Source organism: Misgurnus anguillicaudatus, chromosome 22 (genome assembly GCF_027580225.2).
Source record: "Misgurnus anguillicaudatus chromosome 22, ASM2758022v2, whole genome shotgun sequence".
Lineage (NCBI taxonomy): Eukaryota > Metazoa > Chordata > Actinopteri > Cypriniformes > Cobitidae > Misgurnus > Misgurnus anguillicaudatus.
This window is the reverse complement of record NC_073358.2, coordinates 35,306,149-35,324,810: the sequence shown is the minus strand read 5'-3', so window position 1 is coordinate 35,324,810 and position 18,662 is coordinate 35,306,149. Positions and strand designations below refer to the sequence as shown.

Here is an 18,662-nt window from a genome sequence, read left to right as displayed (position 1 = left end):
ATTCTCAGTCAAATAGGCACAAAATTCAAAATTTATGTTACAGTTCGACTACAAATATGACCCACTTTCAACAAAGATAAATTTTTCTACCGATGAAATGGCCCTTTCCCTATACTTTCAGCTCTATTGTAAAGATAACTTTGTCAAATACGCTTACAGTAGATGCTTAGAAAATGTTAAAATGCTCTCTCATATGTAAGGTTTTATACTTTTATATAAATTCTGCAGATGAACTAATGTTTTCTGAGCTTCCTTTCCTTCATTTTTCAAATTTTTTTTACTCCCCTCATGTAACCCCGTCTGCTTTCCTGGACCCCATACGGCACAAGACATCTTGAGTATTGATTATTCTTCTTCAGTGCTTGACTTCATTTGCTCGTCTCATCCTCATCATCTGCCGTAATCATTCATCTGATGAAGAGAATGGAGAAGTCGTCCTTGAGTCCCAAGTCGCCAATTGTTAATTACTGTTATTAACTCTCTTGTTATTATCATAATTATGCCAGTGTGGATGCATTTTGTTCCCTGCTCTCCTGGCGCACAGTGTTATTTTCGATGCTGCAGTTCATTTCCTCCCATTGAAGCACCCGCTATAATTATTCCACAAGCTGACTCTCGATGGTCATCACCATGAAGGGGAAAATACAGCGAGCGTTGGGAAAATGATAGGCGAGCGGCTGAAGTAACATTACACATGAATTAATTTGATTGGATGGATGTGATGATGCACAGAAATCAGCTTTAAAAAAAGATGATCTTTAATTAGCGTTGCATTGTTACAAGCAGATTTTATACCCTATAGAACTTAATTTATATACATTACATTTAAATTTATTCATTTGGCAGACACTTTAATCCAAAGGAACTTACTAAACTGTTGCCTACAATCCGTGTGTTTGTTGTAGTCCAAGAAAAGAGATTTACGTTGGAGACGACAACTCGCGGCATCGTTTACTTCGGGGTTAGTACCTTTTTCATATCGTTAACGTACTAATACACACGTACACACCAAAGGACATAAAAACGTGAATCGGACGATAGATGCTCTTTAATTCAAGCAAAATTTTATTGAATTACTTTATGGTTACTACAAAATCAGAACAACAGTACATTAGCTGGAGAAGTGTACTGGATCTTGGATCTTGAGAGACATCATCAATAAGTCTGTTAGCAAAAAGGTATGAACGTGAGGTATTTCAAAATGACTACTTACATCTAAAAGGCGGCTTTTATAAATTAACAGCAATTGCAATTATGACACCCTTCAACCTAAACTTGGCAAACATTTTCCATCAACCACCAAGCAAAACACAAAATCCACAATAAAACAGCAGTTTACAATTAATAAACAATTGAGCATTAGTCAATGATAAATAAACATATATATAACACAAGGCCAGAGAGAATAACTTTTCGTTTAACAAATTACCTGCAAATCACCTGTGGCTAATAGCCAGAAAAAGCTACGGTTTTACTTAAGGCAACATTTTAATAAATAATTATTTCGTTCATTTTAGGTACCATTACAAATGAATTCTAGCACCTCACGTCCCTCTTAAAAGAAAATCATGATCCATAAAATTCCTAAATGTTCCCTATTTTATAAAAAAAATCAAGGGTCCGTGACAGTAGTGTAATAAAGAAACTAAATAATAAAAAAGCACACAAAAAATTTTAGAACAACGTGATGAAAGCACAGCTTCATCTTCAACTGTAAACTTCCCTGATTTCGCTAAATTATGTAAAAATTAGCAGAAATGATTGCAAACCATTAATTCATAGAATCCCTTCTATGTTCCCTTATGTATTATTAAAAACAACATTGCCTATATAACAATTCAAACCCCTTTAACCTCGTAAAAGACAGAATGAATAAAAATGGTATAAAACAAACACAGCATTTAAAGTGATATGTTTTTAAAACAAATACAAGAGGTCTGTTTAGATTCCCTCTATGACTAATCATTGTATACAAACCTATTCAAGCTAGCATCATTTTGTTTCATGACAGTTTTACCAACATGTAGTGCAACTAATTTTTTTTATCTTAACACACAGTGTGAATTTGAAATCCTAATATACTGAACGATTACAATAAAAAACGTGTTGAAATGCTTTCTGTGGTTCTTAGGCATGATTGTCTACTTCATCCATTCCCACAAGCGTCTCTGTTCCTTGGCTTTCCGGTTTAAAATGTGTGAAAAGTATTTCGGACTGCTCTTGGTCCAGGTCGAAAGGAACGGGATCTGGAGCCCACGTGTCAGGCTCTTCTACATGTACAGGTAGATAACCACCTTCCCGAGGTAGACACATACACCAACCGGCCCCCGAAAGATCCAGATTGCTGTAGTCGAAACCGGCACGTTTCAGGAACTTAAAGTCCACCATGTCAACAGACTCACTCATTTCCACCAGAAGGTTCCAGAAGATACAGCTCAGAAGTATCCCCAATAGCTAAAGAGAGATGAAGACGTGATGTCAAGATGGTACAAATGCATTTACTTAGAGATGGTTTACTGCAGAACTTCGACCTCGGGTGCAGTAATAATAACCAAAGTTTGAGTGAGAGGGGGAGTAGTCAGAAGTGATGATGTTAATGCGCGCCGAGGTCGAAGTGCTGCAAAATAAGTGCTCTTCCGCCATACTAATATAGTAATATAGTTCTCATTTTTGATCCGTTTAAAAAAAACCCGCCACATTTTATTTTGTGCCACCATACTTACTCATGTAACAATCTTAAAATAGGGAAAACATGCAAGTGTTTGGTGGCTTCTATATTCATCCCTGTTTGGATCCTAAGGAATGAATGGGGCAAGGCTAAATGCTAACACATTCACAACATGCTGTACAAAGATTACGTGTACGCATTGAAAAAAGATAGGTTTGTATTAATTCATATAAGTTGAGGTAAGAACATAGTAAAATATTGAAAAGCGGTGGTGTTTTCCTTTAAGATACATCAGTACAAGATGTTTTTAAATTATGGCAGCTCAACCATGCATTTCACACTCACCTAAAGGATTATTAGGAACACCTGTTCAATTTCTACCGATTTAAGCAATTTTGAGCGTGGCATGGTTGTTGGTGCCAGACGGGCCGGTCTGAGTATTTCACAATCTGCTCAATTACTGGGATTTTCACGCACAACCATTTCTAGGGTTTTGAATGGTGTGAAAGGGAAAAACATCCAATATGCGGCAGTCCTGTGGGTAAAAATGCCTTGTTGATGCTAGAGGTCAGAGGAGAATGGGCCGACTGATTCAAGCTGATAGAAGAGCAAATTTGACTGAAATAACCACTCGTTACAACCAAAGTATGCAGCAAAGCATTTGTGAAGCCACAACACGCACAACCTTGAGGCGGATGGGCTACAACAGCAGAAGACCCCACCGGGTACCACTCATCTCCACTACAAAGATAGGCTACAATTTGCACAAGCTCACCAAAATTAGACAGTTGAAGACTGGAAAAATGTTGCCTGGTCTGATGAGTTCAGATGGTAGAGTCAGAATGTGGCGTAAACAGAATGAGAACATGGATCTATCATGCCTTGTTACCACTGTGCCGGCTGGTGGTGGGGTAATGGTGTGGGGGATGTTTTCTTGGCACACTTTAGGCCCTTTAGTGGCAATTGGGCATCATTTAACGGCCATGGCCTACCGGAGCATTGTTTCTGACCATGTCCATCACTTTATGACCACCATGTACCCATCCTCTGATGGCTACTTCCATTAGGATAATGCACCATGTCACGAAGCTTGAATCATTTCAAACTGGTTTCTTGAACATGACAATGAGTTCACTGTACTAAAATGGCCCCCACAGTCACCAGATCTCAACCCAATAGATCATCTTTTGGATGTGGTGGAACGGGAGCTTTGTGCCCTGGATGTAAATCTCCATCAACTGCAAGATGCTATCCTATTAACATGGGCCAACATTTCTAAAGAATGCTTTCAGCACCTTGTTGAATCAATGCAACGTAGAATTAAGGCAGTTAGTATGGTGTTCCTAATAATCCTTTAGGTGAGTGTATATTATAAGATGTGTCATTGACAAATTGTAGCATAGATTAATAATCAAAAAAACATTATGAAAAGAAAGGTACCATAAAGTGCTATGACGCACATGATATACAATTTAAAGGTCATTATGCGAAATGATATGACACTAGAATGCCAGAAGTGACCAATCAGAATAAACCATGTCAGAAACCATGTAACAATATGATCTTTTACACAAATGCTCTTTTCCACATTTCATCAAATTTGCATTTGTAGGCTCTTCCTTCACTTTAATTGGAGTATTAATGCTGTAATAGAGGGATGCTGCCAGCTAGTCACGTCAATATCCCCATTCCAGACCCCTATTACAAGACCATCTGAGTTGCGAGATGAGTTGGCAAATTATATCAGGCAAAAGTTTTTAGCATGCCCTTTAAAAAGATTGTGCACCAGCTTCTCCAAGGGTCATGCATGCCTTTTTGGGTATTTGCATCTGGTCAGTGCAGATGCCTGTTTCCTAGAATTTATTGTTTGGCTGAGGAAGCTCTAATGAGAGAAGAGTAGCAGGCAATCAAAATGGAAATGTTGCATGTCGGGGGAGAAAGAAAGCGAAGAGGAAAGAGATGGAGGGATAAATGAATTTGAAGACAGGAAGAGAGCAACGTAACGAAGGAAAGGAGAAATATGATCAAGCAACCTGTGGCAGTCCAACGGCACAGCAAATTCCAATCGTAGGTCCGATGTTGTCACCCATCCATAAGTTGACAGCATGGATACAACCACGAACATGGATTATGCCATCTAAAGTTTCCCGCTGTAAGACAAATAACTGAATTATACACGTGACAGATAATGCACCAATTCTACGAAGGATAAAGGTTCCAACATTTTAACTAAAGTCCACAGTAATGGCATGATATGGTGCTTGTAATGGCTCTGATGGGGTCTGGTTGTTTTTATCTATTGAATAAACAAGAGAATAAAGGCACCATTACAGATGATTGCGCTGAAAATGACTATGGTGGAGGGGATGGGTTGGGTTGTGTTCCTATCGCAGATCCTCTAAAAATAATTTTGAAAAAGGTACGGCAAACAATTCTCTCCAAATGCGTTAGTGGGAAAAAGTACAAGAGTATTATGTAAAATGAATGCAGCCACCAGTCAGTGATGAGTGGTTACAGGAAATTGCTACCTATGCAGTTTTCATTTTGGATGTGTGTATTTTCAAATGAAATATATCAGATAGCAAATATTTCTTTGCTTTGAAAAGGACAAAGTAACATCTATTCAAAGTGAAATTACACTTACGTGCTCATTGAGAGTTTTGTAGCCACAGAGTGTGTTCACAACCTCTCCGACCTGATGAAAAATACACAAATGTTTAATTTAAAAAAAGTGTTTTTTTATGAATTACCATTTGAAAAGCTTCAAAGACGTGATCACTTTTTACATATATGCTTTTTGTGGAGAAGTGCTGGGTAATGATAACTTTTGATCCTATGGTGAATCTTCTATTACAGAACTGTATGGGTGATTCTCGCAAAACTGGACCTGTGAGGTGTCATGAAACCCCTTGATCAAAAAAGTAAATGCAAAGTAAGAGCACCAAAATAGGAAGCATACAGTTACAAACCTCTCATCATGTACTATTTTGCACATGATTTCAAATGAAACATACAAACCAATTTTTTTTTCACATTTAAGGGGAAAATCCTCACCACCGCAACGTGTCCAGGACCGGACCTGGGCTCCTCGACATGGAAATATTTATAATTAAAAATAAAAAGCTTCAGTGCATGTTATACTATAAACATTTACAGTAAAGAAACATGTGGTATTTGGTGATTATTGGTAAATGTAGAGACAATAATAAGGAATATAAATGTCTCCAAGAAAAAAAATTCTCATCCTCCGCAACAATTTTCAATCATTGTTTAAGCCCTCAATGAACTAACATTTTCCAAAAAAAAATTGTTGGAAGGGACATAATTGATTGTGACACTCAAGATGGCTACCAGGTAAGCAGTTCTTATTTTTTCTCCAAAGATAAAAGTTTTGTTTGTCATAGTACCTAGACAACTTTTTAGTCCTCATTACCGAAACATGAGTTTGTAAATGCATATATTTAATGTAATATCATGTTGCGGTAATGATAATTTTTGATAATGATAATCTAAAAAATGTAAATAATCTATTGGAAATATTTTTTAAATCCTCTAAAAACAATGGTTATAGTAAGTTCAGACCTTAATCTTATATGTGCAAAAAAAATTGGCTTTAAGGGCTTTTTAAAAATTCTGATGGTAATGAGAACTAAAAAAATTGTCTAGGTACTATGACAAACAATATTTCAACTTTTATCTGGAGAGGAAAATAAGAACTGCTTACCTGGTAGCCATCTTGAGTGTCACAGTCAATTATGTCCCTTCCAACAATTTCTTTTATGTTAGTTCCTTGAGGGCTTAAACAATGATTGTTGCGGAGGATGAGAAAATTGGTCTTGGACACATTTATATTCCTTATTATTTTCTCTACATTTACCAATGATCACCAAATACCACATGTTTCTTTACTGTAAATGTTTGTAGTATAACATGCACTGAAGCTGTTTATTTTTTAGATTTTTTAATTATAAATATTTCCATGTCAAAGAACCCAAATCCAGTGATGGACACATTGCGGTAATGAAAAATTTCCCCTTAAATGTGGAAAAAACAACAAAATTGGTTTGTATGATGTCATTTGAAATTGCAAAATAGTACGTGAAGAGATGTTTTTACTTACTTTGCATTTACTTTTTTTATCGAAATGTTTCATGACACCTCATAAGTCTAATTTCGCGAGAATCACCCAGATGTGATTATTTTGTTAATTATTCATTCTTAGCTTGCAAACGCCTGTGCTTTCTCACCGTGTATTGAGCTGCCATGCCATAAAGAGAACAGTGCATTAGTGCTCAATCAACATCATTAAGGCAGAGCGAGACACAGTGAGAGAGAGAGAGAAAAAAACAGCATCGGGACTCTATGGAGCATACTGGACAGGCAAATGAAATCCAGAGAGTCATGATGTACTCCTTTACTCAAATCACTACTCATGTAGAACAGCGCTTACCAGAAATCAGCATACACTTCACCGGGAAAAAGCTACTGTAAGAAATCAACTCCTGCACTCTGTGCACCTGTGGCTTCGCTAAAAAATGCATACTTTTTTGGGGGAAAAGATTACTGACTAAAATAAAAAACAGCCTTCTCATCAGACCCCCGTGTGGAAAGGTAAAATCTTATTGGAATGAAAAGGCGCAGAGAGTGAGTGACTCACCTTGTGACGGACGCAGCAGGTGTAGGGAACGCCGCAGGCCAAAGCACCCGTACCGTTGCAAAAGTGGTACTGGTTTACTTCCCAGTCCTTGAACTCATCTCCCCCACAACAAGAAAACTGAGAGGACATACAAAGACAATGACTAAAAGATTCAAAGAAACATTTTAACTATAGTTAAAGGAATAGTCTACTCATTTTCAATATTAAAATATGTTATTACCTTAACTAAGAATTGTTGATACATTCCTCTATCATCTGTGTGCGTGCACGTAAGCGCTGGAGCACGCTGCGACGCTTCAATAGCATTTAGCTTAGCCCCATTCATTCAATGGTACCAATCAGAGATAAAGTTAGAAGTGACCAAACACATCAACGTTTTTCCTATTTAAGACGAGTAGTTATACAAGCAAGTTTGGTGGTACAAAATAAAACGTAGCGCTTTTCTAAGCGGATTTAAAAGAGGAACTACATTTCACGGCGCAACAGCACCCTTGGGAGCACTTCGACTCGCCTGAAAAGTCCGCTCCCCTTCTCCCTCTCATAATGGGAGAGGGAGGGTGTTACTGCGCCGAGTACTCCCATAAGTGCTATTACGCCATACAATATAGTTCCTCTTTTAAATACGCTTAGAAAAGCGCTACGATTTATTTTGTACCACCAAACTTGCTCGTATAACTACTCGTCCCAAACAGGAAAAACGCCGATGTGCTTGGTCACCTCCAACTCCACCTCCAAATGGCACCACTGAATGAATGGGGCCAAGCCAAATGCCATCGAAGCGTCGCAGCGCGCTCCAGCGCCCACGTGCACGCACACAGATGATAGAGGGATGTATCAACAATTCTTAGTTAAGGTAATAACATATTTTAATTTTGTAATATTTAAAGGAACACTTGCTCATTTTCCGGCTCCCCTAGACCTAAACATCTGACCCTTAACATTCTGGAATCCATTCAACCGATCCTCGGGTCCGGTGACACCACCCCTAGCATAGCCTAGCATACTCCATTGAATCTGACTAGACCACTAGCATCGCACCCCAAAACAACCAAATAGTTTCGATATTTTTAGTATTCAAAACTTGACTCCTCCGCAGCCACACCATGCACTAAGACCGACAGAAAACCAAAAATTGCGATCCTCCAGGCCGATACGGCCAGGAATTACACTCTCTTCTGGAGTAACAATCAAGGACTTTACTGCCATAACATGGCTGCAGGAGGCGCAATGATATTACACAGTGCCCGAAAATAGTCCTCTGCTATTGATGTTACCAAAGGGAATATCATTACGCCTCCTGCAGCCATGCCAAATCAGCAAAGTCCCTGACTATTGTGCCAGAATGAGAGCATAGTCATAACCATATCTGCCTAGAAAATCACAACTTTCAACTTTCTGTCGGTCTCAGTACACGATGCAACCACAGAAGAGTCAAGCCCCAAATAGGAAAAATATCGAAACTCCTTGGTCACGTTTGAGCGCGATGCCAAAATGGTCCAATCAGATTCAATAGACCATGCTAAGCCATGCCAAAAGTGGCAGCACCAGACCCGGAGATCAGCCGAATGGACTCCAAAACAATAAAAACCAAATGTCCAACTCCAGGTGAGCTGGAAAATGAGCATCATTTCAAAAAATGTGGAGTGTGTCTTTAAAAGCTTTAATGTAGAGCTTTTGTTATTATTTGTAAGTATAACTACTTAAAGGTAGGGTAACACATTTTGAAAAATGATAACGGTAGCCGCCTAGCAAGGAAATCGCGATCCCGCCCTCAAATCAAATCGCCATCCAAAGTCACGCCTCTTTCAAAACACATGAACACGCACAGATCAGACGGTCACATCTCATGTCTTATTCACCCGTGAGAAAACTTTGCAGTACAAAGTGAATAACACTTCCAAAATAACCAACATAAACAACGTGTTTACATCAGAATTAGTTTAAGCACACATTCGGTTGTGTAGACGTAGTAACTATATTGTTACGCTAATCCGTAAACGAACACAAATTTCATAAGCAACACATGTTTCATCAAAGTATAATATCTGAATCCATCTCAATACAAACATATCGCGTACCTACCTTACCAAAATAAACAGTTCAACGACCCTTTCAGACCCTATGCCTCCTGTTTACATCGGTAAAGCAGTAAAGTTGCCGATGGTCATTTGGGTTTTTGCTCTTTGCTGATCCAGGCAGTTTTTGCTGTTGTTGTTATAAAAGATGCCTTTCGTTTTGTGGCTCCTGTACAGGTTGTCAATTCAGTAGAAAAGTTTGCTGTTCTCGCTGTTTACAGGCAGGAGGTGAGCGCACATGAACGCGCAGATGACGTATGCTGTCTGCGTGGACTCGCTGCGCGGTGGGCATTCAAATTACACTTATGTATGAGGGACAAAAAAGAAAAACATCCGTTCGGGCCGAAATCTATGATTGGTTGAACATTTTTTGGTCCTACGCCTTTCACAGATGACATAAATTTCTACAAATACATTTAAACAACTTAACACAGTGATTGCTATCAGGATGTCAGGAGACTTTTAACCAGCATAACTAAAAATGTTTCAGGATCAAATCTGTTACCCTATCTTTAAAGGAGTATTTTTTTAATATGAACATTTTTTCATAATTTACTCACCGTCATGCCATCAGCCAGACATTTTGACTTTTTTACATTTACATTTCGTCATTTATCCAAACGACTTACAAATGAGGTAAACAATGGAAGCAATCACATTAACAAAAGGGCAGCAGTGCGTAAATGATCTGAATCCAGTCTCGGTTAAGCAACCACAAAGATGAATTGTTTTGGAAGAGGAAAAAATTGTTTAAAAGGACAGAATAGGAAAAATAGTAAGTGCTTGTAGTGCAGGGTCAGGTGTAGACGAAAGAGATGTGTCTTTAGTCGCTTTTGAAGGTTGCTAGATAATTGGGTGATCTTGTGGCGACAGGCAGATCATTCCAGCGGAAACGGTCTAGGATAACGTGCATGAGAGAGACTTCCTTTCATCAGTTGAACACACAGCATGATGGCATGAAGTTTTTATAGGGGGCTCAACATGGTGTAGCTCCAAAAAGCTATAGTGACGTTTCAGGTCAAAAATATCCCAAAGATCATTTATTATAGCATGTCAAAAATTTGGGTGGGAGCAAAAATGCACAGTTTTGTGTGTGTACCTTTAAAAGCAAATGAGCGACTACTCCTCACTCCCATGCCAGAAGAGACAGTGAGCACTTTTAGTTAAAGGAATTAAACTGACATTTCTTAGGATCCAAACAGGGATGAATTTAGTAGCCAAACACTTCCATGTTTTCCCTATGTAAAGACTGTTACATGAGTAGTTACACAAGTAAGTATGGTGGCACAAAATAAAAGGTTTGTTTGGATCCTAAGGAATGAATGGGGCTTGGCTAAATGCTAACACATTCACGAAGCACTGTACAAAGATTAAAAGTGCACGCATTGAATAAAGATAGGTATGTATTAATTCATCTAAGTTGAGTTAAGAACATTGAAAAACGCTGGTGTTTTCTCACTCTTGAGATATGGTGGACAGTGTACAACTTGCAGAAGGAGGAAACTATGGTAATACATGACTGTCAGTCAGTGGCTGTGGGCAGGGCTTTATCAGTGTGATGTCACATTGATAAGAGAATCAAAATGGCATGTCCAATCAGACACGGGGTTAAAAATGGTGGATTTGATTCATTGCAGGGTTGTTGTGTTCACCCAATGCTAATAAACATTTATGCCCAAACATCTTATAATAGTGAATTTTGTATAATTGGTGCACTTCAATATAAAATTATTTGTTTGTGTTCAACTGAAGAAAGAAGTCATTGGGATGACATATCATCATCATTAATCGGCTGCGAACAAAAAGGGTTTGACATAAGGGTGAGTAAATTAGGAGAAAATGTGCTAAATTATAATAGGGTGGATGTATATTTGAGATTAAACGGATAAAAACCTTTTCTTGCACATAGTCCAATATGTTTTTAAAGTCCAGGTCATCATAGTAATGCTTGATTCCCTCACGTATACTGTTCTGGAACAACTTGATTGTCTATAAACAGAGAAATGTAAACTTGTTAAACACAAAACCTCACCACACAAAAATTCCCACCCCGTTGCAAACTCCTTACCGTCTTTTCAAAGATAAGGGCGATGATAAGACCCAGAGCCTGGAGAGCCAGCAGAACACAGAGCACACACAGGAACTGTACAAATAAGTTTGCTTTTAGCATAGTGCAAATATTCTTTCTGGTAAAGTGTCAGATCTACCTTTAATAAACACACATGCACTCACATGTGACCCAGTCTATGAAAACCCAGCTAAAGTCATTTTTTGAGATTTTTACATACAGTGAGGAAAATAAGTATTTGAACACCCTGCTATTTTGCAAGTTCTCCCACTTTGAAATCATGGAGGGGTCTGAATTTGTCATCATAGGTGCATGTCCACTGTGAGAGACATAATCAAAAAAAATACAGAAATCACAATGTATGATTTTTTAAATTATTTATTTGTATGATACAGCTGCAAATAAGTATTTGAACACCTGTCTATAAGCTACAATTCTGACCCTCAAAGACCTGTTAGACTGCCTTTAAAATGTCCACCTCCACTCCATTTATTATCCTAAATTAGATGCACCTGTTTGAGGTCGTTAGCTGCATAAAGACACCTGTCCACCCCATACAATCAGTAAGAATCTAATTACTAACATGGTCAAGACCAAAGAGCTGTCCAAAGACACTAGAGACACATTTGTACACCTCCACAAGGCTGGAAAGGGCTATGGGGAAATTGCCAAGCAGCTTGGTAAAAAAGGTCCACTGTTGGAGCAATCATTAGGAAATGGAAGAAGCTAAACATGACTTTCAATCTCCCTCGGACTGGGGCTCCATGCAAGATCTCACCTCGTGGGGTCTCAATGATCCTAAGAAAGGTGAGAAATCAGCCCAGAACTACACGAGAGCAGCTGGTCAATGACCTGAAAAGAGCTGGGACCACCGTTTACAAGGTTACTGTTGGTAATACACAAAGACATCATGATTTGAAATCATGCATGGCACGGAAGGTTCCCCTGCCCATCTTAAGTTTGCCAATGACCATTTGGATGATCCAGAGGAGTCATGGGAGAATGTAATGTGGTCAGATGAGACCAAAATAAAACTTTTTGGTCATAATTCCACTAAACGTGTTTGGAGGAAGAAGAATGATGAGTACCATCCCAAGAACACCATCCCTACTTTGAAGCATGGGGGTGGCAGCATCATGCTTTGGGGGTGTTTTTATGCACATGGGACAGGGCGACTGCACTGTATTAAGGAGAGGATGACCGGGGCCATGTATTATGAGATTTTGGGGAACAACCTCCTTCCCTCAGTTAGAGCATTGAAGATGGGTCGAGGCTGGGTCTTCCAACATGACAATGACCAGAAGCACACAGCCAGGATAACCAAGGAGTGGCTCTGTAGGAATCACATAAAGGTTCTGGCGTGGTCTAGCCAGTCTCCAGTCCTAAACCCAATAGAGAATCTTTGGAGGGAGCTCAAACTCTATATTTCTCAGCGAAAGGCCAGAAACCTGACTGATCTAAAGAAGATCTGTGTGGAGGATTGGGCCAAAATCCCTCCTGCAGGAAACGTTTGACCTCAAACAAAGGCTACTGTATCAAATATTAACATTGATTTTTTTTTAGGTGTTCAAATACTTATTTGCAGCTGTATCACACAAATACATAGTTAAAAAAATCATACATTGTGACCTCTGCACTCCTTTAGATTATGTCTCTCACAGTGGACATGCACACACGATGACAATTTCAGACCATGATTTCTAAGTGGGAGAACTTGCAAAATAGCAGGGTGTTCAAATACTAATTTTCCTCACTGTAAAACCATAATACATAATGTAAAGAACATTCTGTAAAAATATAACCTTGATATCTTTAATACTGACTTAGGTTATTTCAAATACTGTAATCAAACTTTCATGCTCCTCATCTCCTAATTAGTCTATAAGACTTTAACCTGGATATCACAGGTAGTGTGACATATGCTCAGAGCAACAACCCTTACCATGTGCAGTAGGGTCTTGTTGTCCCTGAGGGAGCCCACCATGCCCATCACAGACACTGTGAACATGACAAGTCCCAACAGTATGAGGACCACAGCAGGAGCTAGAAACACCCCCTCCAGGGTTCGATTCTTTTGCCTCTCCACTTCTGCATACACTCCAATACATAGCACACACAGACCTAGCAACTAAAAGACAAAGGTGACATGGGTAAAACATTTTGTGACAATTAACAAGAGACATTTTTCTATAACAAAGGTGATTGCTACAGTAATATATAAACATGCAATGAAAATGTACTCGAACTTCAATTAAAATCTAATTATTATCTTACATAAAAATAAACAAAGACCCATTTGTGTTAATTGTTGAAAGAAGTGGAGAATTAAACTGACATTAGCAATATCAATGGGATGACGCAAATCATCAATAAAACTGATGTAGAGAGCCTAACAGCAGTTCGCATTTGAATGAGAGAATATATTAGTACAAGACATGCTAATTGAAACCACTTCATTTCTAATTTTTGACTCCTCTTTCTGGAAGGTTAATTTAATTAATAAGTCCGGATGGTTGATTAACTTTGACATCTGCCAATTTCTGTTTCCTGGCAATTTTAATTAAATCTCTCTCTCTCTTTTTTTTTTACAAATGGTGTTATTTTATTGGTGTATCTGTAAGATAAAGAAAGCGTTAGGACTACAAGGCAAACTTGAGAGGGAAAGCTGAACAGCATCCTAAGAGGTTTTACTACTTGTATTATCATGTTCCTAAAACCCTAAAATACTCCCCAAAGACAGTCCCTTATCGCTAAAAATGCAGATAATCTTGGGGGTGGGCCAAGTAAAATAATTGGCTTTCCTTTTTGCAATAAAAATATCAAAATAATATAACGCATTGTTGGTGGTTCTTTCTGTTTTTCTCAGTCACTTTGGTTCATTTCTCAAATCATCCTTAACATTTACGGATCAGTAAATGCATTTCACGAAACATTTGTACAATATAGATTTAAACACCCTGTATCTTATTTACAAACCTTAATTTATTTCTAAAAAATAAACTATTTATATCAACTAACATATCATAGACCGTTTCATCGGGCGCACGTGCGGTGACGCGATAAGCATCTGGTCCGAACTTTACTTCCGGTTTCTGTTTGTTTAATGGTCTGACTAGTTGCTGAAACTCTTAAACTAATACCTCGAAAATAACAAATGTTTTGGGTTACTATGTAATCTATGTGTTGTTTATTTTGCTTGTTATATAAATTAACTACTTTAAAAAGGACTTTGTTGTTATTTATTCTTTGCGGAGTTTACCTGGAAGTTACGTGATGACCACGAAAGCCGCTTGTTTATGTTGTTACTGCTGAAACCGTCTATAAAAGTGTACACTGCCGGTATTTACTGATGTTATCTTCGAGTACATTACGTTGAGTCTGGTTTAGATGATGATGACTGAAAATGTGCAAGGCTGTAATATTTTCTCCATATATTGCAAATACTGTATCAGTTTTAACAATACAAAGTTACTGAACGCAAGAGCCTGTCAACAAATGATGGGACAATGTTATTGCAAAGGGAAAAAAAGACTATTTCACAGCACAAATAAAAGAATAAAACATTATAAAGATAAACAGCCCTTAGGCACAGTGCTGTATGGGAAATCAGTACAGTTTTTTGACTACATTGGTGAAAAACAATATTCAAAGTCTAAAACATTTTATCAGTTAATAAAATGTGTATTAGAAACATATAAAAATTAAGTTTTTATGAATTATGTTTTAACCATTTTGGATTAAATGGCTTATGCAATAGACTAATGCCATTGCATTGGTGTTTTGAAGGGTAAGATTTTCAACAGAGAACCGGAGTGATATTTTGATCTACATGAAAGTATGGATAATACAAAATCAGTTGCATAGAAGTACCAAAACACTGCCGATTAAAATAAGACATTTAATATGGTTTTACGATGTGCACAAGTGACTAATAATGAGTTTAATTTGTGATTTGAGAAATGCACAAAAGTGACTGAAGAAAACTGCAAAGAAGAGCACCACCGATAATCAATTCTAACACAATTTACAAAAAAAAAATGAATAGATCTTAGGCTCTGTTTATACCTGGTATTTAGCTGTGTTTGGTTGATTGGATCACAAGTGGATAGGAGAAACGTTCCTGTCCACACTTGCTGTTTTAATCTGTCTCTTTTGTCCACTTCTGTCCTGATTACTTTGAGGGGATGGTCTTTGCGCAAGTCGTTTAAACACGAGAGGGAGAATGGATGGATTATGTTAGAGTACCTCTGCTTGTGTTAGTTAACATGCTGCACATGCTTTTGTACATGTAAGAGCTTTCTCAGATATTTTAGAACAACTAAAGAGCTCATATGCAAAACTCTGTAAGTGCGCTGACATGGGTTTTTGTAAGTAAGCTTTTTTATCATTTAATGGATTCTGCCAACAAACCAGTGTTTCTGAATTGCCGGTAAGCGAATTGAAATGAATCATAAATTAAAGAGTTTCAGTAATCAATGATTCACAGATGTACTGTGAACATCACATTAGATCAATAGACGGAGAGTATGCGGTCTTGTGTGGCTTTTCAAAAACACATTTGAACACATGTGCATCTACACCACAAAAGCAATCCGGTCAGATGCATTTTTGACTACCTCTGAATTGTTGTTAATGAAAGTGGATAAGCTCAAAACATTAGGGATGCACCGATATGGAAATTTTGGCCGATACGGATAACCGATAACTCTTTATATTTGGGGGCCGATAACCGATATATATATAGGCCGATAAATATTCATATTATTTTCACAATGAAAAACTCCCAGACAGCGGACATCTTGGGCCCTATTTTAACGATCTAAGCGCATTGTCTAAAGCGCACAGCGTAACGTCTAAATGGGCGTGTCCGAATCCACTTTTGCTAATTTAACGACGGGAAAAATCGTTTTTGCGCCGAGCGCATGGTCGAAAAGGGTAGGTCCTATTGTAATGGGAGTATTTTGGGCGTAACGTGCAGTAAACCAATGAGAGTCACAGCTCTCATCCCCTTTAAAAGCAAGTTGCCCTGGCGCTATGTCTAATCCCTATTTAGATGACGGACTTTGTAAACTGAAAAACTAAACGGAGGTAGAAGATCCCCAGTTTAAGATTAATGTTAAATAATTGTGTTGTTTTTCCCTTATATTTAAATTGTTATTTTTTATTAAAACCTTTAAAACCCGTTTTCTTTTACTCATGGAAGTAAAAAGCAGGCTTGTAATTGCTTTAAATGTATGGCTATCCAATATCATCAAAAAATAATTTACAAGTATGTAAGATAAGGTTTGTACTCTAAAAATACTTTATTTGTAACAAACAGGAGATAAAGAAATTACAAACGGCTCTCCTCACGTTTCAGCACTTTGGACAGTGGTTTTTTTAGCAAAGAGTTTTTTTAAGCATTACTTACAAATGTTTCTCATCTCGCCATATCCACAGGTACATCATATACAATAAATCCGTGAGGTAGCATTAAAAAAAAAACATTTAAAAACAGACGCATTTGTTTAAAGCAAAGCATTTATTTACTTATCAGGCTGCAGGTGAAGCAGCTCTTTGCGCCTTCTAACGTCTCATAATCAGTCCTCATTTATAAATATGTCCAAGAGACTCAATAATAATCTCTTAAATTCAATCATTTAATCTTTCATATTTAAAAGCATTTTTGTGCTGCTGCGCATTTATGTACTTTGTGATAAGCAAACCCGCGTTGTCCTCCCGTTTATAGGCGCATATTACTAATGGCCTCTTTAAATAACATAAAACATATTGCGCCATTGACTTTAGACTTTAGACCAGGTTTTTGTTGGTCAATGGCGTAGTCTATTTTAGTTGCCTCAAAATAGCAACGCGCCAACAATGCGCCTGAACACACCTCGTTTTTCAGACCAGAACGCCCATGGGCGCAAAGGGGGCGCAAATGCATTTGCTATTTAAACAACGCGGCGCTAAACGTGAAAATTAGGGTGGAAACTAGCGAAAGACACTTGCGTCGCGCATTGCGCTGCATTGCGCCGGGTGTAAGATAGAGCCCCTTGTCTTTGCGCTAGACTAGCATACTCTTCTTAATGCTTAATGCTATGTCACAGAAAGCACCAATCAAAACTTCACATGGCCAGCAATGAGCAAGTGAAGTGGTTCAACAAACCAAAATAATCCATAATTTATCGGCTTTCATTTATCGGCCTAATTTTGCTATCAGACCGATAACTGATAATATTAAAAATAAGCAGTTATCGGCCGATAACAATATGTCAGCCGATATATCGTGCATCCCTACAAAACATTTTACACCCTATCTACACCTGTATTTTAGAGTCATTTACTTGTGATCCGATCAACCAAAAATTCACCTTAATACCAGGTGTAAACAGCCCCTTAGAAGCAGGAAATGAAAAAACAGAGAGATCAAAGCCAAGAAAATAATATCGTTGCTGTTGTATATTTAGAGAGTAACAAACTTGTCATTGGATTATTATGGACAGATGATTATATATCAGCCGCAATAATTCACAGGAAGCATAAGCAAATCAATGTATCCCTTCACAGTGATCAGTATGTGACATATATACTTCACAATATACCGCGACAATAACTGCGTCCTGCACCTTTAAATCTGTCAGCGACACGTTTCTTGCCTTTGATAAGTCACAAAGCTCAAAATAAGTAATTTTACACCAAATAATATAATACTGTTGTAAAAATTACTAACTTCAATATTTCCAATAAACTCTAGACAAACACAGATAAACGCATCAGGGTGTGAATGTGTGGGAAAGACAAAGCAAGGCTAGGACACCTTTCATTGTAAGCAGACTTACCGAAAACAGCATTGAATAGACATTAAGAGAGAATTTAACGAAATAATAAAAGTGAATGGTCTTTTTCCATTCATTGTAAGACGGCATGGTGACAGCATTTGGTAATTTCTGTTCGCTAAACAGCCATTAGCATTAAATGCATTCAAATGTTAGCCGATGATGCTAAGATTGCAAACAGCTTAAAAGACTTTTAAAACGGGTCTAAATGCATAATGGTCACTTTCAAGTGTTTCGTTTTGCTGTCGATAAGGCTAATTTGTTTGTATGAGCACATCAGCAGCGGTACAAATCTACGTAAATGTCATATTCCAGTAACAACTTCCGCACTGCTGCTAAACAATAACAACATTCACTGACTGGACGACGAGTCTTT

At 37.9% G+C, this 18,662-nt stretch overlaps 1 protein-coding gene across 1 annotated transcript; it reads right to left on the bottom strand.

Annotated features, from left to right (window-relative positions):
- Positions 1-1,178: 1,178 nt before the first annotated feature.
- LOC129440118 (tetraspanin-15) lies at positions 1,179-18,662 on the bottom strand. The gene is made up of 8 exons (XM_055199225.2): positions 18,290-18,662; positions 13,411-13,596; positions 11,469-11,543; positions 11,294-11,389; positions 7,326-7,442; positions 5,313-5,363; positions 4,702-4,818; positions 1,179-2,454 (listed from the first exon to the last, which is right to left on the bottom strand). Exons 1-8 carry the CDS (start codon positions 18,374-18,376, stop codon positions 2,128-2,130), a joined length of 1,056 nt encoding a protein of 351 aa, XP_055055200.1. The 5' UTR covers positions 18,377-18,662; the 3' UTR covers positions 1,179-2,127.